This window comes from Oncorhynchus nerka, linkage group LG14 (assembly GCF_034236695.1).
Source record: "Oncorhynchus nerka isolate Pitt River linkage group LG14, Oner_Uvic_2.0, whole genome shotgun sequence".
Lineage (NCBI taxonomy): Eukaryota > Metazoa > Chordata > Actinopteri > Salmoniformes > Salmonidae > Oncorhynchus > Oncorhynchus nerka.
This window is the reverse complement of record NC_088409.1, coordinates 44201120-44227220: the sequence shown is the minus strand read 5'-3', so window position 1 is coordinate 44227220 and position 26101 is coordinate 44201120. Positions and strand designations below refer to the sequence as shown.

The 26101-nt window shown below is 43.9% G+C and overlaps 2 protein-coding genes across 3 annotated transcripts in view; both read left to right on the top strand.

The window, feature by feature from the left end:
• LOC115141194 (protein argonaute-3) overlaps positions 1–7592 on the top strand; it is a 49618-nt gene extending 42026 nt beyond the window's left edge. For both annotated transcript variants that reach the window (XM_029679921.2, XM_029679920.2), the window contains exon 19: positions 994–7592. In XM_029679921.2, coding sequence (XP_029535781.1) covers positions 994–1102 — 109 coding nt within the window. In that variant the 3' untranslated portion in view covers positions 1103–7592. The remainder of the gene's footprint in view (positions 1–993) is intronic.
• Positions 7593–13759: 6167 nt separating this feature from the next.
• On the top strand, positions 13760–24300 carry LOC115141193 (tektin-2-like). Its single transcript, XM_065000115.1, has 9 exons — positions 13760–13915; positions 14078–14203; positions 14623–14828; positions 15772–15915; positions 16256–16370; positions 21397–21504; positions 22231–22374; positions 23481–23560; positions 23742–24300. The coding sequence occupies exons 1-9, from the start codon at positions 13760–13762 to the stop codon at positions 23935–23937; spliced, it is 1275 nt and encodes a 424-aa protein (XP_064856187.1). The 3' UTR covers positions 23938–24300.
• Positions 24301–26101: the final 1801 nt, after the last annotated feature.

Below are 26101 nucleotides of genomic sequence, written 5' to 3'. Positions count from 1 at the left end.
TAGGTATTATTGCCCCCAGACAACAGCGCTAGGGATTATACTGCCCCCAGACAACAGCGCTAGGGATTATACTGCCCCCAGACAACAGCGCTAGGGATTATACTGCCCCCAGACAACAGCGCTAGGGATTATACTGCCCCCAGACAACAGCGCTAGGGATTATACTGCCCCCAGACAACAGCGCTAGGGATTATACTGCCCCCAGACAACAGCGCTAGGTATACTGCCCCCAGACAACAGCGCTAGGTATTATACTGCCCCCAGACAACAGCGCTAGGTATTATACTGCCCCCAGACAACAGCGCTAGGTATTATACTGCCCCCAGACAACAGCGCTAGGTATTATACTGCCCCCAGACAACAGCGCTAGGTATTATACTGCCCCCAGACAACAGCGCTAGGTATTATACTGCCCCCAGACAGCAGCGCTAGGTATTATACTGACCCAGAAAGCAGCGCTAGGTATTATACTGCCCCCAGTAAGCAGCGCTAGGTATTATACTGCCCCCAGTAAGCAGCGCTAGATATTATACTGCCCCAGACAGCAGCGCTAGATATTATACTGACCCAGACAGCAGCGCTAGATATTATACTGACCCAGAAAACAGCGCTAGATATTATCCTGACCCAGACAGCAGCGCTAGATATTATACTGACCCAGAAAGCAGCGCTAGATATTATCCTGACCCAGACAGCAGCGCTAGATATTATACTGACCCAGACAGCAGCGCTAGGTATTATACTGACCCAGACAGCAGCGCTAGATATTATACTGACTCAGACAGCAGCGCTAGATATTATACTGACCCAGACAGCAGCGCTAGATATTATACTGACCCAGAAAGCAGCGCTAGATATTATACTGACCCAGACAGCTAGCTTTCTCTGTAAATATTTTTTTTTAGCTTCAAATAAGTGTGTATCATAGTTGACCTGTCTTTCTGATCCATTCATGTATGTCTCTGTCCTGATGAATGTCTTCTCTTCTCCCAGTGCGGAGGGCAGCCATGTCTCTGGTCAGAGTAACGGTCGGGACCCCCAGGCTCTGGCCAAGGCGGTGCAGATTCACCACGACACGCTGAGGACCATGTACTTTGCCTGAGCACCAGCCCACACCATCATCACCGCACTTAAAACACACACCCCCACACCCCTGCCTGCCAGTCAAGGAGGGTTGCAGCCCCCCACAACCAGTCAATCCGGACCTGACACTGTGTAGAGGGAAGAGGGGGGGTGGGGGAAGCCCCCCGCAATGGACTGAGGATGCAGACAGACGCTGCTTTAAAACAAGAGAGGAAGAACTCAGCACTATTATGCAATATTAAACCAGCCCCCTGCTTTTCCTGGGCACCCTAACTCCGCCCCCACCTCCTCCAGGCCCTCCCTCCTTTTCTCCGGTCATGAAAGAGATCTGTGGTTTTGATTCCGGATGTGTATGGTCGACGTTGCAGAGTTCGTTCCCTTTCGTCATCATGCCTTTTACCTCAACTCAGTTTAACGGCATCACTTTCTGCCCTTTTTCGTTTGTTAGTTATGTTTTGACTTTTCTTTATCAAAGTTTGAGGAGAGAAGAAGAAAAGGATGAGGTGTTTGAAGGGTGGATCTCGATCTGTGCAGAACTATCACGGCTTGCCATTTATTTTCCTCCTCCTTTTTTTTTTAGCCAATGGTGACTTATCAAAAGTGTGAGCGTGTCAATGGACACTGTGTACTAGGAGACGAACACGAGCTCTTATTTTGAGCACAGTGCCACCTGGAGTCTGAACGGTGTAAATGCTCTCTTCAAAAGTCCCAACCTCTGGGGAATAAGCTATGATGCTAATCATATGATTTCTTACTCGTTATCATTTGACTTGACCCAGTAAGTAATGTGCGTATACAGTGGCACACATCCGTAGAGGGTAATACAATGATATCAAACCCGAGGTCAGTCCCCTATGACATCGATCTAATGTGCTGTCACAGCAACATTGCAATGTGACCCTGTTTGGAATTTTCTTTCCTGTACATCATGTTTGATATTTAAGATGCTTGTTTTTTTTACCATTCTTTCCAGTATTTATTAGTACGCTCAAGATATAGTAATTTAATGAGAAGAGCATTTATTTCTGCATTCTTTCATTCTATCTGCTCTCTTGGATTTGAGTTGTGTTGTGGAAGATCCTACATTGAATGACAGATCATGTTGCTTTCCTCTAGTGCAATAATGTTTTAGCTGAGGGAAGGAAGCGTCTTCTAGAGGATACGACTTGAATGTCTGGAAGTCTGCAGCGGTGAGTTTAGGAGAATGTACTAGAACCCAGATCTCTTACGAGAGCTCTCGGATAGTAAGAGAATGTTTTTGAGCCACACAATTGGCACTTACCCCGTTGCTCCTCTTTATGAAGGGAGTATCGGGGTTCATAGGTCGAAGGGTTATGCCAATGAGTGTGTTATGGGTTAGAAATCAAGTGCCTGGTTTTGGAAATGAACGGTTAAATGGCTGGTTGTAAGGATGGATTATGACGTGGCGGTCCTAGCTTTCAAAATGTATTCGAACAAGGAAGTTAAAGGGCAAGGTTTAGCTGGAGAAAGTTGACTTCAAGCTACATTTTGCCTCATTTGACAGAAGTTGCATCACATTGAAATCCTTGCGATAGAAAATATATAATGTGTGTGTGAGTTTCTCCAATCGTCTTTGCCTAATAGCAGCGGTATTTTAGCAGATCAAGTCATGCTGCACTCTGCCTCATCAGACACGGATCTAGCTGCTATATCTACATGTACTCAAGGTGACTAAGAATCGAGGCATGCCTCAGTCATGAGCGGCAGGAGAGCTAAGCCGCTAAGACAAAAATGAAATTTCCCATATAACTGACCATCCAAACCAATAGTAGCTAGCTGTCTTCTAGAGTCAACAATTCGATGACTCTTGGAAGTCCGGGAAACTGAGTGAGTGACTTGTGTGGTCGCTGCTTAGCTCCTACGTGCTCTGTGACATGAGGCATGCCTAGTGGTGTTCAAAAGAGACAATTATCTGCACTAAAATAAGTGTGTGTTGGACCGAACACATGCCTCTGGTGCTATGTACCGTAGTAAACCTCCTAATGAAGTAGACGAGAGGGTCTGTGTTATGTGGGGAACTGTAGGGATTTCTCGTCCTAACTGTTAGTGGAAATGGTTGCCATTTGAGAATCTCTTGTTTTTGACGGTACAATGATACAAGGACGCAGTTCTCAAGGCAAGGACTGCCCCAATAGGTGAACGGTAGTGTGGTCCAATGGTAGAATCCTGTGTGTCCCCCCCCCCCCTATAGTCACGTTTGACTGCCTTCCCAACTCTAGCCTTCCCCTGGCTGGAAGCCAATGAGTTTGAGCCTTCATGATCTTCACTAGTGTCCAAAAAGCCTTTTTCAAAAGCCAGATTGGAAGTAACAAAAAATCTAACATGTAGTTCTATAGTTATTCATCATTAAACGTGAAGGGTAATAAAATGTGGCAAGAGTTTTGAGTCGACTGTTGTTGACTCGTGTCCTGTGGCAATGTATACTGTTATTTGTGTATTTTGTCGTGCGTACAGTGCCGGTGGCTCTATTTCGACATGTAGCGTGTGTCTGGGTTGTTATACTGTTATGGATCGGGATGCGGTGGACTTCTATAAGTAAGAGGTGCTTCTATTTCTGTCACTCCCTGTTGTCAAAGAATACAAATGAAAATCATTGGCCTTTTGTTTTTTTTAAGTTTTTTTTTTTAGAGCATAATTGTTCTGATCCTGCCTGATCGTCTCTCTCAGGCAGGAGTTGATGCCTGTAGAACAGGGGAGAGCGGGAGAAACCGGGGCTTGTCAAAGTGTTGTAGACCCACTTTAAAAGATGTAGTTGATTTAAAGAATGAGATGGTTACCTGGACTGGTCATCTTGAACGTTGAGTACCAATGTGGCCCGCTGTGTTTTATTTTAAGCCTTGTGGGCGATGAGGCCCCTATAGAGCGAGACTTGGCCTTTTTAACTGTTGTTGCTTTTCTCCTCTCTCCTTGCGCAACCACGGGCACTTCTTGTGCTCAGAAATACAAAGCCTTAAGGCCTCCGGTAAAGTCTGCAATGTGACAAAGTATATAATCTCATTTAGTTTTTTCCACTTTCTCCTTACTTTTGATTCCCAGAGGACTACATTCCGTAGCCTGTAGATCTGCCATCTGATTCCCCTGAGAGCTAATTGAAGAAAATATGGAAGACTAGAGGACAGAAGAAGTTAAGTTTGCTCCGTAAATGTATGATCCAATAGTGTCTTGTATCGGTTTGTTGGTGTGTGCTTGGTTGGTAAAGAGTAGGGTATTTTTGTTAGATGGGTTTTTGTGCATGTGGCTGGTTCTGGTGTATGTAAAGTGAGAAGTAGGGCTGCCATTTGAGGGAGGTGGTGTGTATGGATCGGTACATGGTTTAGCAAGCGACCAAGCGTAGTGATCATCCAAGCTGACATGATGATGAACGTCAAGGACTGTATAGAACATTCTGATTTTCCTGGGCAAAAGAACACATGTTTACATATAGCAGATGTGTTTGCCTAACACCTTTTTTTACTTTTCAACTCGCTAAACCGTCAACAGTAACGTTTTTCAGATGTTCGTTTGTGTTCAGCAGTTTTTTTTTTGTGTTTTTTTTTTTTTTTAAGACCTTCTAGGTCAACCCAGAGATTGCTATACTCTATGGAAAAGTAGCTATGTGTGTTCATTCCATTGCCTGTGACGCACAGATATACTGGATTTTGAGGTGTAGGTTCTTTCTTTTCGGCGCGGAAGGTAAATCTATGGCAGAGTGAAGAAGTCCACAGGAAGTGCCTTTCTTTATGGTGGTGCTGTAAAACAAAAGTCAAATGGTAAAAGACATTGATCTCATTTTTGAAGAAAAAAAAAAAAAAAGCATTGCAATGCAGAAACACATGCACAGTAGTACACACACTATACATACCAAGATGCATAAAGACAGTATATGATTGTGGTTGAGCGTTCACTTAGTGGCGCATTTTGAGTTTGGACCAATCGACTCGGTTGGTTGGTACAGTGGAACTTGCGTTGACAAGCGAGGTCATAGTTAAAACCGATGTGTGTGTGTGACACAGCCTGGGCCACGAATGACGAACATAGCACAGCACTTTATAGACTGCCACTCTCACTCGGACACACAGCCACAACGTTTTCTGTCTGTGTACCTCATCCAATCCCCGCCTCCCAGATACAGTGGCGTGTCGAGGACTTGTTATGTGATTTGAGGAGATTTTCCTCCTCGGGGAATTGGATTACGACACCAAACCAAAACGGTTCCTATCGCTACTAAGTGGTCATTTTAAAGGTGTGCCTCCAGCTCATGTGACTCCGCTGATGATGATGACTGTTTTGAGTCGGCCTGCAGTTTGTGGTTTCTCATTAAGAATCTGAAACCACCAACGGTTCTTAAGTGTTCCAATGTAAGGAAGTTGGAAGTAATGGCATTCATATTAGGATGTCGGCAGTTGTCTGGCCCATGGCATTCTCATCCCAGTGCAATGCCTCGCCCTGCCGCGTGTCTGTCTTGTCCTTAATGGAAGGATAGTGGGCCCACTTTCATTGGGGTTTTGGGGCAGTTCGGGTTTGGAATAAGACTCCGAGAGGGTCTGTATGAGTCATTTGGGGTACCCATCAGTCCAGGGGGGGGGTGGTATCTTTTTTACAAGAGATTAAAAAACAATGCGCCTCACTTACCTTTGTATGCTGCATACGTTATACTACACGAGAGGAGAAACTGCAAATATTGCTTTGGTTATTACAGTATAATGCTTGATTAATACCCGATTATGATATTCTCATAACTGTTTTAGAGACGGAAGTATAACTAAGATTCTCTTGTTTATTTTTTTTTGTCTTAACACTTATCTGACTTGAGCCGAATGTTTTATTTTGTCCTATTTAAATGTTATTTTTAATATGTATATGAAATATATATTGCAAAATATTTTATGCTGTATTTATTGAGTGCATAAACGAGCAGCTAGTTAGAGTCTCCGCAACATTGGCAGCATGGTGGAGGTGCAGCTAGGGGACGAGGCCTTAAACCCCTCGCAAGCACAGCAACGTGTTGGAGGGCGAACGGAGGGGCACAGTTGAGCAGGGGCATCTGTTTTTAAATGAGGTATTACTTATGTAGACCCCTGCTTTTAGCTTTCTGTTTGGGGGAAGAGGCCTTCTCATATGTCCTCATCACCGACTTGTACTCTCTAGTCCCGCTCTCCTCTCCGGTTCTCTCCTCCCATCTTGTTGAGCCCACCCACCACCCCCACATGTTGCATCTCATCTCTGTAGGGGTAGGGAACCTTCACTGAACCACACGGACTGGGCTGAGCCTTGTAAAAACTGACTTCCTCATCCAGAGCTGCTAATGTGTTAGCCATGTGAACTCCCCTGGCCTGGTGGAGTACAGGTGGGTGAGAATAGAGGGGAGGAGGGAGGGATGGTGCTAAGGCAGAGGATGTATGGTTAGGTGTGGCTTCTGTGCTTTCATGTCTCCTCTGGAGTTTTTTTTTCCTTTTGCCAGAGACTTTTACACAGTAAGGAGTAGAGACTAAAGTCCCATTCCACTCAAATGCAAGCCTCAGTCTTAAGTGTGTTCTTACTTCGTTGTTGGGTTTTATTTACAACTACAGAATGCCTGAGTTGAGTACAAAAAAAGGCCCGACTCCAAAATGTAATCTTCATGTTTATTTTCAAACCACTAACAGTGCTACAGTAGTTGGTGAGCCCCAACGTACAAAAGTGTATGTTTCCCCACGTGAGTGGATGTAAGAACAGGAGCCCGAGGGTTCTGTGTGCTGTACTTAGACTTGTACCTGTGTAACGAATCAAGGTGTTGTAATAATGAGTTGCTGTTCTGTTTGCCCACTGCCTGTTAGTCGTTCCCACCTCACTCTAGGGTCAGAGGCATGGAGCTTTGAAGGGGTCGTCAACCCTGTTCAGAACTTCAATAGGCTTTTCCTACCTATTACCCACAGACAAATAGTTTAAGACACGTTGACTCCATTTAGCTCTCTGTTTTGATGTGCAAACAGACGCTGCTTGCTTTCAGTCCATTCACAGTCCCATGTTAAGGTTTTGAAATCCCGTTTACCCGAGAGATTATCGGATGCTGTTTTCCCAGTGTTAAAACTGGTTTGAAGACCGATTTTGTCAGTGGCCAAGGATGCTGGACTTTTTAAAGGGTTTCCTATGTGTTTCATCCTTATCTTGAGGTTATTTTGTATTTTGATGTGCGGTCGGTTTGTGTCATTACTTTTTAATTGAATGTCAGTCAGGATTGTGTCCTGTGATACCATTTTGAGTCCTGAGGCACCTGCTAAAATCAATGGGTGTTTGATGATACGAACAAGGTAGCCACATGAGTTCCATGCCTCTGGCTCTGTTTCGGTCTCTGTCTCTGTGTCTTTACTCTGTATGTTTCAAACTCTCTGTTGTACCAACAGGTCTTTTTATTTTAGTTTTAAATGTCTTTGTTTTGTATTTCTCTTTAGGCCTTTTAGTGTTACTTTGCTTAAGTTTTTGAAGTGTATCTTTCACGAATACTTGCAATAAAAAGCTTTGCTTTCATACCTTCCGCGTTCTGAAATGTGTTTCTAGACCACGCACGCACAAGTGATCACACACACCCACCCGCTTTAGTTTATGTTGGAGTATAAATAAAATACTCCAGCTATTTGGCTATACCGCTGTAGTCACTAGCCAGTTCTAGTGAAGGTAGGTTCAGCGCAGATGTAATGTTACTAAATGATTATGAGGTCATTGCACCTTATGTCATTACACATGGTCATTGTTCAAATTCTATTGTTCTAGTATTCTTCTGATTTTCTGTTGTTGCACCAGACAGTTCCCTGTGGTCTTGACCCATTGTGGTATTAGTCTCTTCATTTCAAGGAATGTGAAGAATTTGTCTTGAGAAGTAGAAGTCAAAACATCTTTTTTGGTATGTAACTCCTGTATAGTGTGGCAATGGGAGTGTATATTACTGGAAACGTTCAAAGTTTTACAAGTAAACTACTAGAATTTTGGTAACTTTCAAGGAGTATATGGAATTTTATGACAGCTGGTGGCATTTTTGGGTACTTCAGATTATCACAGGTGTCAAATCATGTAAAATTATATTTATCTAATAAGGATATAAAATTAAACTTTGAATGACAACGGTATAAAACAGGAGCCCTAATTATAAACCAATTTAGTGAATTAATGAGGGTTTCACCATGATCTTTTAATTAATTTTTTTACACTTTTTACATTGTCAGTATGTGTTATAAAAATGTTTTGTGGCAGTATTTGGAAGAGTTGCAGAGTTAATTATAAATAATGCCATTGCGGAAAAGTTGCTTTAAAAAATGTTTTTGTCAATTTTCTCATAAACCATATGGTTTATCCACTTGAATCTCATGGCAAATATAGATGCAGTATATATATATATACACACACACACATTCAAGCAAACAAATACGTATGTCGACAACCCCTTCAAGTTAGTGGATTTGGCTATTTGCTGACCCTGTATAAAATCGAGCACACAGCCATGCAATCTCTATAGACAAACGTTGGCAGTAGAATGGCCTGTGCTGAAGAGCTCAGTGACTTTCAATGAGGCACAGTCATAGGATGCCACCTTTCCAACAGGTCAGTTCATCAAATTTCTGCTCTGCTAGAACTGCCGTGGTTAACTGTAAGTGCTGTTATTGTGAAGTGGAAATGTCTAGGAACAACAACGGCTCAGCCGCGAAGTAGTAAACGGGACCTCCGAGTGCTGAAGCCTTGGTCCTTGTCCTTGGTTGCAACACTCATTAGCGAGTTCCAAACTACCTCTGGACGCAACTTCAGCACTAGAACTGTTTGAAGGGAGCTTCATGAAATGGGTTTCCGTGGCCGAGCAGCTGCACACAGCCTAAGATCACAATGCCAAGCGTCGGCTGGAGTGGTGTAAAGCTCACCGAAATTGCACTCAAGTGCAGAATCACGCTTCACCATCTGACAGTCCAAAAGACGTATCTGGTTTTGACGGATGCCAGGAGAACACTACCTGCCCAAATGCATAGTGCCAACTGTCAAGTTTGGTGGAGGAGGAATAATGGTTGTTTTTCATGGTTTGGGCGAGTCCCCTTAGTTCCAGTGAAGGGAAATCTTAACACTACAGCATACAATGACATTCTAGACAATTCTGTGCTTCCAACTTTGTGGCAACAGTTTGGGGAAGGCCCTTTCCTGTTTTAGCATGACAATGACCCCGTGCACAAAGCGAGGTCCATACAGAAATGTTTTGTCGAGATCAGTGTGGAAGAACTTGACTGGCCTGCACAGAGCCCTGACCTCAACCCCATCGAACATCTCTGGGATGAATTGGACAGCCGACTGCGAGCCAGGCATAATTGCCCAAAGTCAGTGCCTGACTTCACTAATGCTCTTGTGGCAGAATGGAAGCAAGTCACATCAGCAATGTTACATCTAGTGGAAAGCCTTCCCAGAAGAGTGGAGGCTGTTAAAGCAGCAAAGGGGGACCAACTCCGTATTCATGCCCATGATTTTGGAATGAGCTATTATTTAATTTAGTTATTTAAGTATAAATTACCATAGATTACCTACTAATTACAGAAACTTTAGTCAATTACCAGTAGCTCTGCAACCATACTCCTGTACAATGCATTATGAATCCGATATAATGTATTGTAGCCTGCAGTATAGCCTAGCCTACTTTGGAAATCTGAACCTGTCAACGTTTCAGGTTAAAAACTTCTTATGGCTGGGGGCAGTATTGAGTAGCTTGGATGAATAAGGTGCCCAGAGTAAACTACCTGCTACTACTACTACTACTCAGGCCTAGTTACTAATATATGCATATCATTAGGAGATTTGGATAGAAAACACTGAAGTTTCTAAAACTGTTTGAATGATGTCATTGAGTATAACCAAACTCATGGCAGGCAAAAACCAGAGAAAAAAATCCAACGTGGGATAGTGGGATATCTGAGGTTTGTAGTTTTTCAACTCTTTGCCGATCCAAGATAGTGTAAATTTGGTCCGATTGCACTTCCTAAGGCTTCCACTAGATGTCAACAGTCTTTAGAACCTTGTTTGATGCTACTACTGTGAAGGAGGGGGGAATTTGGAGCTGAATGAGTCTGCCAGAGTGGCATGAGCTGATCACGTGCGTTCAGAGTTAGCTTGCGTTCCATCATATTCCTACAGACAAAGGAATTCTCCGGTTGGAATATTATTGATAATTTTTGATAGCTTCCTAAAGATTAATTCTATACATCGTTTGACATGTTTCTATGGACTGTAACGGAACCTTTTGACTTTTCGTCTGCTCGTGCCTCATGAATTTGGATTACTGGGCTAAACGCACAAACAAAAGGGAGGTATTTGGACATAAATGATTGACTTCATCGAACAAATCAAAAATGTATTGTGGAACTGGGAGTCCTGGGAGTGCATTCTGATGAAGATCATCAAAGGTAAGTCAATATTTATAATGCTATTTCTGATTTCTGACTCATGGCGGATATCTGTATGGATTGTTTTGTTGTCTGAGCGCTGTACTCAGATTATTGCATGGTGTGCTTTTTGGGTAAAGCTTTTTTGAAATCTGACAGTGGTTGATTTGAGAAGTTTATCTAAAGTTCCATGTATAATACTTGTACACTGCTCAAAAAAATAAAGGGAACACTTAAACAATACAATGTAACTCCAAGTCAATCACACTTCTGTGAAATCAAACTGTCCACTTAGGAAGCAACACTTGGGCTACAATACCTCTTTTGCCAATTGGCCTGGACCCTTTATTGTCGACACGGAGCACCGCTGATCCATCATGACTGGTCTGCCGGCGTAATCGTCCGATGTGGTCTCAATAGGCTTTTCCGTTGTGATGTCGCCAAAGAGCCATCTGCTATCCCCGGCCCGCTAGCTTTCTGAACGCAATGTCTCCCGCTCGCCTAGCGTAGTAGCGACTACCGAACGGCTCCCTGACACACCTCTTGCTGCTCATTGGACCCTATGATCACTCGGCTACACAGCTGATGCCTGCTGGTCTGTTCAATAACACTACCTCATTTTGTTTATCTTTCGGCCCCAGCCTCAAACTCAGGTCCTTTGTGTACCGAACTGACCCTCTCTGCCCATTTCATCACCATTTACCCGTTGTTGTCTTAGCTCTCCCGACCAACACCCGTGTTTGCTTTATGCCTGTCTCTAATGTCAATATACCTTGTCTACTGCTGTTTCGCTTAGTTATTGTTTTATTTCACTGTAGAGCTCCCAGTCCTGCTCAACATGCCTAAGATAGCTCTTTTGTCCCACCCCTCACGCATGCGGAGACCTCACCTGGCTTAACTGGTGCCTCCAGAGACCCAGCCTCTCTCATCGTCACTCAATGCCTAGGTTTACCTCCACTGTACTCACATCCTACCATAACATTGTCTGTACATTATGCCCTGAATCTATTCTACCACGCCCAGAAATCTGCTCCTTTTACTCTCCATCCCCAACGCACCAAACGACCAGTTCTTCTAGCCTTTAGCCGTACCCTTCTCCTACCCCTCCTCTGTTCCTCTGGTGATGTAGAGGGTAACCCAGGCCCTGTAGCCCCCAGTCCTACACCTATTCCCCAGGAGCTCTCATTTGTTGACTTCTGTAACCGTAAAAGCCTTGGTTTCATGCATGTTAACATCAGAAGCCTCCTCCCTAAGTTTGTTTTATTCACTGCTTTAGCACACTGCGCCAACCCTGATGCCCTAGCCTTGTCAGAATCCTGGCTTAGGAAGACCACCAAAAATTCAGAAATTTCCATCCGCAACTACAAAATTTTCTGTCAAGATAGAACTGCCAAAGGGGGCAGAGTTGAAATCTACTGCAGAGCGAGCATGCAGAGTTCTCTCTTACTATCCAGGTATCTGCCCAAACAGTTTGTGCTTCTACTTTTAAAAATCCACCTCTCCATAAACAAGTCTCTCATTGTTGCTGCTTGTAATAGACCCCCCTCAGCACCCAGCTGTGCCCTGGACACCATATGTGAATTGATTGCCTCCCATCTATCTTCAGAGTTCATACTGTTAGTTGACCTAAACTGGGATATGCTTAACACCCCGGCCATCCTACAATCTAAACTAGATGCCCTCAATCTCATACAAATTATCAAGGAACCTACCAGGTACAACCCTAAATCCGTAAACATGGGCACCTTCATAGATATCATCCTTACCAACTTGCCCTCCAAATACACCTCTGGTGTCTTCAACCAGGATCTCAGCGATCACTGCCTCATTGCCTGCGTCCGTAATGGGTCCGCAGTCATTCGACCACCCCTCATCACTGTCAAACACTTCCTAAAATATGTCAGCGAGCAGGCCTTTCTAATAGACCTGGCCCAGGTGTCCTGGATGTACATTGACCTCATCCCGTCAGTAGAGGATGCCTGGTTGTTCTTTAAAAGTGCTTTCCTCACCATCTTAAATAAGCATGCCCGTTCCAAAAATGTAGAACTAAGAACAGATATAGCCCATGGTTCACTCCTGACTTGACTGCCCTTGACCAGCACATCCTGTGGTGTGTACTGCATTAGCATCGAATATCCCTCGCTATATGCAACTTTTCAGGGGAGTCGGGAACCAATATACACAGTCAGTTCGGAAAGCAAAGTCTAGCTTTTTAAAACCGATATTTGCATCTTGTAGCCCTAATTCCAAAAAGTTTTGGAACACAGTAAATTCCATGGAGAATAAGAGCACCTTCTCCCAGCTGCCCACTGCACTGAGGCTAAGAAACACTGTCACCACGATAAATCTACGGTAAACGATCATTTCAACAAGCATTTTTCTACAGCCGGCCATGCTTTCCACCTGGTTACCCCTACTCCGGCCAACAGCTCTGCACCCCCCGCAGCAACCTGCCCAAGCCCCCCCCACGCTTCTCTTTCACCCAAATCCAGATAGCAGATGCTCTGAAAGACCTGCAAAATCTTGACCCCCTACAAATCAGCTGGGCTAGACGATTTGGACCCTCTCTTTCTAAAATTATCCGCTGCAATTGTTGCAACCCCTATTACTAGCCTGTTCAACTTCTCGTATCATCTGAGATACCCAAAGATTGAAAAGCTGCCACGGTCATCCCCCTCAAAGGGGGAGACCCTCTAGACCCAAACTGTTACAGACCTATATCCATCCTGCCCTGCCTTTCTAAAGTCTTTGAAAGCCAAGTTAACAAACAGATCACCGACCATTTCGAATCCCACCGTACCTTCTCCGCTATGCAATCTGTTTTCCGAGTTGGTCGTGGGTGCACATCAGCCACGCTCAAGGTCCTAAACAATATCATAACCGCCATCGATAAAAGGCTTTCGACCGTACGGGAGTTGTAGCGATGAGACAATATAGTAATTGCTAACAACAGGATACCACGAAATTGGGGAGAAAAAGGGGGTAATGAAAAGAAAAATGCAGTAATTGACAGACTACATTTTTCTTTTCATTACCCCCTTTTTCTCCCCAATTTCGTGGTATTCTGTTAGTCGTGTGATGATAAGAAAACAAATGTAGAAACTTAGGCCAGTTGGTTCACATCAGGAAGTGCTATAACAGCCTGTGTGCACATTATGGTTGGATTTTAACACTCTCAAAAATGTCATTTTAGTGGAAAGGAATTTCTCTTTGGATCTAGACCTGCATACAGGTCTCTACAGCCTTTGACTGACTAACTTAATTCAAGCTGTCTATTTATGTTGGTAGGAATGGCCACTACGAGTAGGAAGCCCGGTCAGCGTTACTGGCTGACAGACTGGGAGACCAATAACAAGCTGCTCACGGACACTGCCGAGCATCAACGCCACCATTCACAGCAGACAAGGCAGGAGGGGCGGGCCCTGAGGCACCAGACAGCCTGTAAGGTACAGAGACGGAGAGACAAGGGACTGTTATGAATGCCTGATGCCAGCCAGCAGGGAATGCATTGACAGAGAGATGACCAACTCATGTTCACCCTCCTATACCCCATAATAACAAAGTTAATACTGTGTGTGACCGTGGACTCTTCTCCGTCTCTCTGTCAGACACGCTGGGATGAGAGTGACAGCCGAGACAGGCTGGTTGATAGGATCAATGAGGTCACTGAGCAGAAGGACAGACTGCAGTTCTGCGTACAGGCAATGGAGAGAGAGATCAAAGCTCTGACACAGGTCACTAATACTTGTTATGGCAGGAAATGTGGGAGAACTACTTCATGTTCAAATCAATTTACTAACCAAAAACGTCATCAACACTTATACTGTAGGACGCATGTCACAGAACACAATCTGTCAGTGTCTCTAATTTGTTAACTCTAGGGACCTTCGGGAATCCACTTTCTACTATGCTATTTGTATGCATTGTTGTGTAGTCTGGTGCAGTCTACTCTACCCAAATCCTACCCGTATTAAGTAAGATAATCATAATCTAATTATGCCTGAGGGGTGTTATTTTTGTTCTTTCTGGAAGTATGTGTGTTGGTTGACAATGAATGATAGAACACATGTTTTATCATCTAGCGGATCGTCCTTGGGCGTTTAGTACAAACTGTATTGTCAACCCGGTCTGTCTGTTTCTGTCTCTCTCCCAGGTGAAGGAAGAGACGGAGAGGGCCCTGGCGGAAACGATTGTGCCCCTGGAAGTGGTAGTGGAGTGTCTGACCCAGAGAGAGGGCCGGAAGGGGAGCGAGTTGGTCAGTGACCCCCTGGAGGGACAGCTGAAGAGGGAGGCCCAGATGATTGACACCATGCAGCAAGAGCTGCAGCAGCACATCAGCAAGGCCTTCGAGCAGCTCTGGTAAGACGGGATAGAGATTTAACTGCCGAAGGTCTTTGGTTGTGTCTGGGGATATGGTTTAATTGATCCATGGAACATAAAGGGTTTCTATCTAACAGGCAGCTGTGTTGCTCTTAAAAATGAAGGATAATGCGATGTGAAACCGAAACGGGTGGATGGTACTGACAATTGGAGGCATGCGTGTCGTCCTGATTTCATTTCACCATTGCTTCATTAAGATGAATTGCAGCAAATTTGACAGGATTCGTTAACATTCCACTGCGTTCTGTAGCCTGTGTGTGCTGATGTATGCATATCATTAGGAATTAGAACACTAGAATGGACATGAACTATCTTATGACAGTATAAAAGTTAGCCATTTTGGTCAGGGAGTTGGGCAGCCAGTGCTGTGATTAAAATATTGTGAAAACAATCAATTTAGAGATTATCTTCACAGTATGTTTATTAGCTCACTAGTCAGACAGTTTTATTTTTTTCAAATTAACTGCCAATATGCCAATATTCCATACAAACAATGCAGTCAATCCACAGCCATGCACCGGCTGAAATCAGTTGATGATATTTCAGAGGCTATTTATACAGAAAATTGGTCTAAAACCTGTGTAAACTGTATTCATAATTATATGACAATATTTTAGGTTGACAATTCTTTTACACAATTTCTGATACATCACATGCCTTTCTTTTATTTTCCTGCATAAGTAAAAGCAGGAAATGTATCATTTATGCCTCTACTGCCATTCATTCCATTTGGATTTCTCCCCGACCAAAACGGCTGCCATTATCACACCGTTCTGGAGCTTTGAGGGTTTATGATATATCCCCTCTAGTCATTTAATAGGATCTCCTGATGTATGCTTGCTATAGTTCTATGCGGGTGATAAATCTAATGTCCCTTCTTAGCAATGTAGTGTCAATAAAGTTTATTCCATTTAACTTCAAGCTGTCTCAAGGAAGCCCACCAACAGCTGACCTTTGACCTAACCAACAAGACCGAAGCCCTGGATGTGGACCTATCATGCCTGTCACTCACAGACAGGTCACCTGACATATCTTTCAAGCCTGACCCCACCCATGTACCCACTAGGTAAGGATGGGAGCAGAGTAGTGCCTTGTCAACCTACTGAGTCAACATGTGTAGAATAAAGGAGATGATCATGAGTGAAATTATACTGTATATTTCTAGGAATTTTGTTTTACATAATCGTCACCCCTAAATACTATGTATTGTTGTTCAGATTCCAGAACACTCAATGGCAGACCAATTCTCAGCCTTTACCTAAATCTTGATTTATGTTCTTTTGAACCACTAAACCTCAACTGATCCTCTAAACCTAAAACATTTTCTAATTTATAACACAGTACTTGTAGTGTACAGTACTTACCAATGTATAACTGTGGCTGATTTATTGTCTTGTACCCTGCAGTGCCTCCACACACCAAGAGTGGGAGCAGTTCACCCACTACAACGTGACCCGGGCTGAGGAGGAGATGCAGGCTTCCCTACAGCTGAGGGAGACGATGACCTCTACAAGGATACAGGTGCTAGAGGACTGATCTAGAATCAGTTTACCCTCCCCAAATCCTAACCTTAACCATTAGAGGTCAAAACACAAGACTGAGCTTTGATCAGTGTCTAGGGGCAACTTAAACCTACTCCTACAAAATAATGTGTGAGTGGAACTATCTGTGTATTGGGGGAGGAGGAGAGCGATACATGTTATTAGTAGCACAGGAAGTCATGGTCGGGGAATGGAAACTGGGGAGGGTGGGGGCTCGTCTGGATGTACGGTCAGAGACCAATTTACGCAGTATGAACATTTATTCCATAAGGCGTATAGGGCAACTCCCATAACAAACTAATAAAAAAAGGAATGTTTGGTATTTCTAAGTGTTTTTGGACTGTATTTTAATAATATGCTTGCTGCCCATTTCAAACTGTATACGTGCCTGAGGCTGGTCGAGCCAGAGTGGGTACAAATCCTGGCCCATACCCTATTCTGCATCTCCCTCCTTCTGTCTCCCCTCTCATTTCATGCTAGCCCCATTTGAATAGAATGAAAATACTTTAAAAATAAATATATATACCACCGAACAAAAATATTAAAGGAACATGCAACAATTTCAAAGATTTCACTGAGTTCATATAAAGAAATCAGTCAATTGAAATAAATACATTAAGCCCTAATCTATGGATTTCACATGACTGGGAATAAAGATATGCATCTGTTGGTCACAGATACCCTTAAAAAACAAAGTAGGGTCTGGATTAGAAAACCAGTCACTATCTGGTGTGACCACCATTTGCCTCATGCAGTGTGACATCTCCTTTGCATAGAGCTGATCAGGCTGTTGATTGTGGCCTGTGGAATGTTGTCCCACTCCTCTTCAATGGCTTTGCGAAGTTGCTGTATATTAAGCGGGAACTGGAACACGCTGTCGAACATGTCGATGCAGAACATCCCAATTATGCTTGATGGGTGACATGTCTGGTGAGTTTGCAGGCCAGGGAAGAACTGTGACATTTTCAGCTTCCAGGAATGGTATACAGATCCTGATGACATGGGGCTGTTCATTATCCTGCTGAAACATGAGGCGATTGTGGCGGATGAATGGCACAACAATGGGCCTCAGGATGTTGTTGCGGTATCTCAGTGCATTCAAATTGCCATCGCTAAAATGCAATTGTGTTCGTTGTCCTTAGATTATGCCCTTCCTTTACCATAACCCCGCTGCCACCATGGGGCACTGTGTTCACAATGTTGACATCAGCAAACCATACACGCTGTCTGCCATCTGCCTGGTACAGTTGAAACTGGGATTTATCTGTGAAGAGCACACTTCTCCACTTCTCCTTCTATGGCCACAACACCGAACTGCAGTCAGGTCAAGAGCCTGGTGAGGACGACGAGCTTCCCTGAGATGGTTTCTGACAGTTTGTGCAGAAATTCTGCGGTTTTGCAAACCTACAGTTTCATCAGCTGTCTGGGTGATTTGTCTCAGACCATCCCTCAGGTGAAAAAGCTGGATGTGGAGGTCCTGGGCTACCGTGGTTACACGTCGTGGTCTACGGTTATGAGACCATTGGACATACTGTCAAATTCTCGAAAATTACGTTGGCCTCCAATAGAGAAATTACATTGGCTTATGGTAGAGAAATTAACATTCAGTTCTCTAGCAACAGCTCTGGTGGATATTCCTGCAGTCAGCATGCCAATTGCACGCTCCCTCAAAACTTGAGGCATCTGTGGCATTGTGTAACAAAACTGCACATTTTAGAGTGGCCTTTCATTGTCCCCAGCACAAGGTGCACCTGTGTAGTGATCATGCTGTTTAATCAGCTTCTTGATATGCCACAATTTAAAAAAAATAATATTACAGTCAGGTCTGTAATTATTAGCAGCCTTGATAAAGATGAGAAAAAAAGACAGTATAAAATAAATAATACAAGTACTGAGCTATATTGCATGCACATTTTTGGGGTGGAAAATGTATTATTTTATACTAATACAATTGCTCAGATATAGAGATTATGTTTAACAACTAATAAAAAAAACTCACAAAGATGGGGTTTAAAATGATTGGCACGCCTGTTTTCAGTGCTCCAGCACACTCCCCTTGAGAGGATAACGGCACTGAGCCTTTTTCTAAAATGTTTTATGAGATTGGAGACCACGTTGGGAGGGATGTCAGACCATTCCTCCACACAGAATCTTTCCAGATCCTTAATATCCTCCATCTGTGCTTATGGACTGCCCCTTTCAAATCAAACTACAGGTTTTCAATGGGGTTCAAGTCTAATTTCTCCTGTAACTCCCTCTGGATAAGAGCGTCTGCTAAATGACTAATGTAAGTCCAGAGACTGAGATGACCATTGAAAAATGTTGATTTTGTGGTCAATTAACCACTTCTTTGTGGATTTTGATTAGTGCTTGGGGTTATTGTCTTGCTGGAAGATCCACTTCCGGCCAAGTGTCAGTCTCTTGGCAGAGGAAGCAAGGTTTTGGGTTAAAATGTCCTGGTACTTACTACTAGGTAAAAATAAAAAGTTAATGATGCTATTGACCTTAACAAGGGCCCCAGTACCAACAAAATAGCCCCATAACATCAAAGATCCACCACCATATTTTACCATAGGTATGAGGTACTTTTCTGTATACAGTGCCTTCGGAACGTATTCAGACCCTTTCACTTTTTCCACATTCTGTTACGTTACAGCCTTATTCTAAAATGGGTTAAATAAAAAAAATCCTCATCCATCTTCACACAATAGCCCATAATGACAAAGCAAAAACAGGTTTTTAGACATTTTTGCAAATGTATTAAAAGTAAAAACATAAGTATTCAGACCCTTTGTAATGAGACTCAAAATTGAGCTCAGGTGTGTCCTGTTTCCATTTGTCATGTTTGAGATATTTGTACAACTTGATTGGAGTCCACCCGTGGTAAATTCACTTGATTGGACATGATTTGGAAGGGCACACTCATGTGTGTATATATAAGGTCCCACAGTTGACAGAGCATGTCGGAGCAAAAACCAAGCCATGCGGTCGAAGGAATTGTCCATAGAGCTCCGAGGCAGGATTGTGTCGAGGCACATATCTGGGGAAGGGCACCAAAACATTTCTGCAGCAATGAAGGTCCCCAAGAACACAGTGGCCTCCATCATTCTTAAATGGAAGAAGTTTGGAACCACCAAGAGCATTCCTAGAGCTGGCCGCACGGCCAAACTGAGCAATCGGGGGAGAAGGCCTTGGTCAGGGAGGTGACCAAGAACCCAATGTTCACTCTGACAGAGCTCAAGAGTTCCTCTGTGGAGATGGGAGAACCTTCCAGCAGCACTCCACCAATCAGGCCTTTATGGTAGAGTGGCCAGACGGAAGCCACTTCTCAGTAAAAGGCACATGACAGGACAGCCTGCTTGGAGTTTGCCAAAGGCCATGAGAAACAAGCTTTGGTCTGATGAAACCAAGATTGAACTCTTTGGCCTGAATGCCAATGGTCACATCTGGAGGAAACCTTGCACCATTCCTTCGGTGAAGCATGGTTATGGCAGCATCATGCTATGGGGATGTTTTTCAGTGGCAGGAACTGGGAGACTAGTCAGGATCGAGGGAAAGATGAACGGAGCAAAGTACAGAGGTATCCTTGGTGAAAACCTGCTCCAGTGCGCTCAGGACCTCAGACTTCACCTTCCAACAGGACAATGACCCTAAGCACACAGCCAAGACAACGCAGGAGTGGCTTCGGGATAAGTCTCTGAATGTCCTTGAGTGGCCGGGGCCCAGACTTGAACCTGATTGAACATCTCTGGAGAAACCTGAAAATAGCTGTGCAGCGACGCTCCCCATCCAACCTGACAGAGCTTGAGAGGATCTGTTGAGAAGAATGGGAGTAACTCCCAAAATACAGGTGTGCCAAGCTTGTAGCATCATACGCAAGAAGACTCATGGCTGTAATTGCTGCCATAGGTGCTTCAACAAAGTACTGAGTAAACGGTCTGAATACTTATGTAAATATGATATTTCTGTTTTTTATTTTTAATACATTTGCAAAAAATTTTGCTTTGTCATTATGGGGTATTGAGTGTAGATTGAAGAGAATTTGTTTTTTGGTATCCGTTTTAGGAAAGTCTGTAACCTAACAAAATGTGGAAAAAGTTAAGGGGTCTGAATTCTTTCCAAATTCACTGCTTCTGTATATGTGGCCAAATAGCACTGGATCCAATTCAATTGCCAATGGCGTTCATCAAACTCCAGGCGGTGCTATGGTCAGATGCTACGGTCAAATATTATATACAATATAGCTCAGAATTTATATTATTTATTTTATACAGTCTTTTTTGCTCATCTTTATCAAAGGTGCCAATAATTATGGACATGAAGGAATTGCAAAGACACCAGCAAGTGGACTTCAGTAACTGTTGTATTGGAATGCTGGTGTCGGGGATTGTTTAAGCTGAGGAGGACATATGGGTTTATTTCAAAGGCATGAGGTAGCACTTGTTTTTTTTGGCTCAGGCTGAAGCGGTGTAAACTGTATCTGAGGAATATCATCCTGATCGATATACAGTACAGAAGCATTCAACAGGAACGGGAGTCTGATCAATAAATGCTGAAGATCATCTTTACGAGGGGATTGTAGTAATGTGTTCCTGAGGGTTGCTGGTATTCTCACTCACACAGTCTGAAGAGGACATTGTTATCCCCTTTTGAAAACATCATAAGCATGTTTTTGGGATAAGTTTGAAGGACATGTTACTTTAAAAAACAACTGCCATGATTGGCCATTTTCATAAACTGACGTGTATCTGACTAAGTATAGCAAGATCATCCTCTCCAAGAGTGTCTCAGAGTAGGAGTGGTAGTCTACTGTAGGATCAGGTCCCCCTTGTCCATATAATCTTATTCATTAGGATCCAAAAGGCAAGACTGATCCTATATCAACCCACCTACTCTGAGACTTTCTGAATACGGGCCACATATTCCTTATTACTTCACCATAAGACTCTTATTCATCTCTCTCCTCTGTATGGTGTCTAATGCCCCCATCTCTTATGTCCCTTTAGAGCCAGAATGACCTGGAGGGGCAGTGGGTCACCACTGGGTTCAACCTGCGCAAGAGGGCCCACCAGCTCCAGCAGGCCTGCAGTCGGCTGCACTGGCAGCACATGGCTGTGAGTACGGAGTTCTGCTCATTAGGGCGCACAATGGAAAATGTATTTCAATGCAAAATACTGTTTTGACTAAATGTACAACCTTGTATCAAGAGCTAAGCCTTTGAAAGGCTCTTGTTAAGCATTAATGACATGCTTAGCTCTTACACTGGGTCCTTCTCATGCTATACATCCACTAAACCCTTTAGACCTCCCTCCCCCCGTCTCTCTGAGACGCACTGACCTAAAGCTGCTCTCTCCACCCTTCAACTGATCTCCCTTCTAATCAGAGCAGCACAGCCATTTTCCTTTGTTAGCGCTCCACTGGGCCCTATCCATCTCCATAGACATGAATACATAAAGTCCTGGTAAGGAAGTCCACTCCAGAGGCAATAACAATAGCAGTGTCTGGAATGCACAGGGTGGGATTATGTAAGACTGGGGTCAATGCAGGGAAGGCAGATCGCCTAGGTTTCTCATGAATGTGTTCTGGATCAGTAACATCATATATACCTTAGAGTACAGTAGATCCGAACAAGAAGTGGAATCTATGAATCAGCTATTGTGTGAGAGCTAGAGGCTAGACCAAGAACCATAGAGAGCAAAGATGGTGATAAGGTAGTATTGACTAGCATAGAGTTTACAAAGCAAAGAGGGCAATTCTAGACGGCCCTTCTTAGCTGTTGGAGGTTTCTCAGGCTTCTCAGTGCTGACTCTGTGATCCTTTGGCTCTGTCTGTCCCACCAGACCAGAGAGGAGATCACAGAGCTGTTGAGGGACATCCACCATCTTGAGCAGGAGCTGCTGGCTACAGAGTGTCCCCTGAAGCTGGTCCATACCAGGCTGGAGAACAGGAACTCGAGGCCCGGAGTGGACCTCTGCAGAGACCAGGTAGAACCATAATAATAGAATTACTGGAATGCGGAAAAAGCCCCTCAATCCAGGGCAATTTGACAGTACACTCACTATGAACGCTGGTCCACACGTCAAGGGAAATCGACTTGAATGGCAATGTTCGTTCTACTCATTCTATTTCTATGGTTGATTCTAACTTGTAAAGCAGGAATGGGTATTCTTTGGTCCTGGAGGGTCGTTGTGTTTTCAGACGTTTGTTCTATGAAAGCCTGCACAGATTGACCCTTCAGAGGACCTGAGTTGTTGTAAAGGTTGATTTTTGTCATGGAAAAGGAGCAGTGTCTCTGTTTGTCATAGTATACTGGACAAAAATATAAACTCAACATGTAAAGTGTTGGTCCCGTGTTTCATGAGCTGATGTAAAATATACCAGAAATGTTCCATGTGCAATTTTTCTTTTCTCTCAAATGTGTGCATTAGTTTACTTCCTCATTAGTGAGCATTTCTCCTTTTCCAAGACAATCCATCCACCTGACAGGTGTGGCATATCAAGAAGCTGATTAAACAGCATGATAATTACACAGGTGCACCTTGTGCTGGGGACAATAAAAGGCCACTCTAAAATGTGTAGTTTTGTCACACACCACAATGCCACAGATGTCTCAAGTTTTGAGGGAGTGTGCAATATGCATGCAGGATTATCCACCAGAGTTGTTTCCAGAGAATTGAATGTTCATTTCTCTCCCATAAGTAGCCTCCAATGTAGTTGTAGAGAATTTGGCAGTACGTCCAACCGGCCTCACAACCGCAGACCACGTGTAACCTCCTTATCCGGCTTCTTCACCTGCAGGGTCGTCTGAGACCAGCCACCTGGACAGCTGATGAAATTGAGGAATATTTATGTCTGAATAAAGCCCTTTTGTGGGGGAAAACTAATTCTGATTGGCTAGGCCTGGCTTCCCAGTGGATGGGAAGCCATGCCTTGTCATGTCAAATCCTTAAATGAATGAATTTATTATCATTGACTGATTTCCTTCTATGAACTCTAAATCAGTAAAATCATTGAAATGATTGCATGTTGCGTTCATATTTTTGTTCAGTATATAATGTGTGTCCGTACCATGACTCTGTGATCTCTGAAGGTGCATTCTGGACTGGTGGAAGAGGCTAAGCAGTTGGGAGCCACCATAGAAGCATTACAGCAGAATCTAGCCAAGTCTAGGTGAGTGTATGTGTTATTGAGTTGCTATGAAAGTGAGCACGTCATATATCCACCTCGTATCACTCTTTCACAGCATATTGAACATATGATGTGCTCCCTTTCATAGCATATTGCCGTTTAATGTAAGGACCCCCTCACACCATCTAACCCTGTGTTGCTGTTCTGTGACCCTGTGTACCAGGCACTCTCTGCAGTCCCTAGAGGAGCAACAGGCCTGTATGGGTGAGGACCTGTCCAGGAAGCAGGAGGCCCTGGAGCTGGAGCAGCGTAGCGACCACATCCGCCAGCACCTGGAGGTCCTGTCTGAGGCCGAGACAGTCAAGATCATCCCTGGAGTCACTGTCCCCATCCCCGGCTTCACCAGAGAGATGTTCTGATGAGGTGGACACACACGCACGAACGCAAGCACCCTTTTATTCATGGCTGTAAAGCGTTTTGAAATTCACTACGTATGGAGCGGTTGTACTTTGACTCCCATTCCCTGACTGAATTGTGGATTTACAATAGCGACCAATTTAACTGAAGCCTCACACAGTTTAAAAACGGCTTTTTACTACAAAGAATACACAGCAAAATATACAATATGTTTACAATATAGAACAATTACAGAATAAGGAATTGTTTTTAAAACGAATCATTTTAGAGCGTTATATAAAAACATGTCAAGTGTAGTTCAGGACAATGAGAGGCGGGGTAAGAATGTCAAGTGTAGTTCAGTACAATGAGAGGCGGGGTAAGAATGTCAAGTGTAGTTCAGTACAATGAGAGGCGGGGTAAGAATGTCAAGTGTAGTTCAGGACAATGAGAGGCGGGGTAAGAATGTCAAGTATAGTTCAGTACAATGAGAGGCGGGGTAAGAATGTCAAGTGTAGTTCAGTACAATGAGAGGCGGGGTAAGAATGTCAAGTGTAGTTCGGTACAATGAGAGGCGGGGTAAGAATGATGGCTACTACAAAAAATAGGCAACACACTGGGAAAAAGTTAATATTTCCAATTTTAGAACTCGCCAACAAAGCAGTTCACTTTCTACATTGTTCCAATGCACTGAAAAGTCTTGCTGCTCACAGGGAAGGAAGCTCCTCCCAAAGCGTTTTACACACTTACTGTCCTTTCATGAGTCCATCTTTGAGTTGGGGAGTGTAGCGAAAGTACTTGGGTACTGTAATCAGTGGTTCACCATTACTAGTTGTCCTCAAAATGCTCCTGAAGCCTCTCTCCTCTGTTACTGTATCGCCTGTGTCTCCTGAACAGAAACCAACAGAAGCTCTAATATGTGTAAATACAACCACACACTGATTTAAAAAAAATATTGTAGTCATTTAGCAGACACTCTTATCCAGAGTGACTTACAGGAGCAATTAGGGTTAAGTGCCTTGCTCAAGGGCACATCGGCATATTTTTCACTTAATCGGCTCAGGGATTTGAACCAGAGATCTTAACTGTTAGACTACCTGCCGCCCATATTCTGCACTGATAGAATAAACAAAAGAATCGTAATATCAACTGACAATGTCAAGCGTACAATGCCTTGATGTGATATCGTAGCTTCCCATTTTGAGTTATCTATCCCTTTTATTTATTAATTTTTTTACATTTCTTTTATCTTTTTCCCTTCTGCCGTCTGTCAGCGACCTCTGTTTCCTTGCTATATACGGCGCTTTATCTTCCATTACGTACCGTAGCTCAAAACGAAATGTGTATCTGCACTGTGTGACTGTCCGTGTGTGTGTGACCGTGCCTCCACAGTAGAAAAGCTAGCACTGCTCCACACACCAGCAGGATGACGAGCGAGACCACCGCCACCGTGGTCCTTTTGCCCTCTCTCTCACACGGCTCTGACGGACCAGACGGGACAAGGTCACGACCAAACAATATGGGAAAATGTTACGGTGTCCATAGGACAGCCTCGGTGTCACTCAGACTTGGCTCTCGAAATATAGACCGTGTACATATTAGCCCGAAAGCTACATAGGGCACGCCACTCACACCCACGGAGAAGGCTGTACATTCAATGGATATGAACGGTGTGGCGCTAGCTTGGGCGCCGACTGTTTCTGCATTCGACAAGGCCTTTGAGGAAAAGTTACTTACCTGTTCTGTCTGTCAAGGAGACAGAGAGACCCATGCTTTGCACTACTATTACATAGAACATTGGTCACCAACCCCGGTCCAGAGACTGACAGACAGATGGAGTTTGTGTAAACTTATGGCTGATTCATAATATAGGGCCAACATGATCCTTTCTATCACGGTTCCAACAAAAACAGTATGGTGGATGCGTAACCAGGCCATGCCAGTACAGATTGGCTTGGTTTGGCCCTGTAGTATGAATCAGGCATGAGAGACAGACGGAAGACAGTTTGTGTAGAGACTGAGAGACAGATGGGGTTAGTTAGTGCGTGGGGTTCCATACCTGCTGTGTAGGTGGCAGAGCTGTGGCCCAGCTTGTTGCTCACCATGCAAGTGAAGTGACCACAGATGGGTGAGGAGGAGATGAACAGGGTCTTCCCATCAGGCGACATGTGTCCCACAGCATCGGTG

What these genes read in the sequence shown, in the direction of transcription:
- LOC115141193 (XM_065000115.1), top strand. Translation starts at nt 13,760, where the DNA reads ATGGCCACTACGAGTAGGAAGCCCGGTCAGCGTTACTGGCTGACAGAC. An exon ending in GGCACCAGACAGCCTGTAAG is followed by an intron (nt 13,916 to 14,077) that starts GTACAGAGACGG and finishes TCTCTCTGTCAG; the next exon opens with ACACGCTGGGATGAGAGTGA. An exon ending in TGGACCTCTGCAGAGACCAG is followed by an intron (nt 22,375 to 23,480) that starts GTAGAACCATAA and finishes TGATCTCTGAAG; the next exon opens with GTGCATTCTGGACTGGTGGA.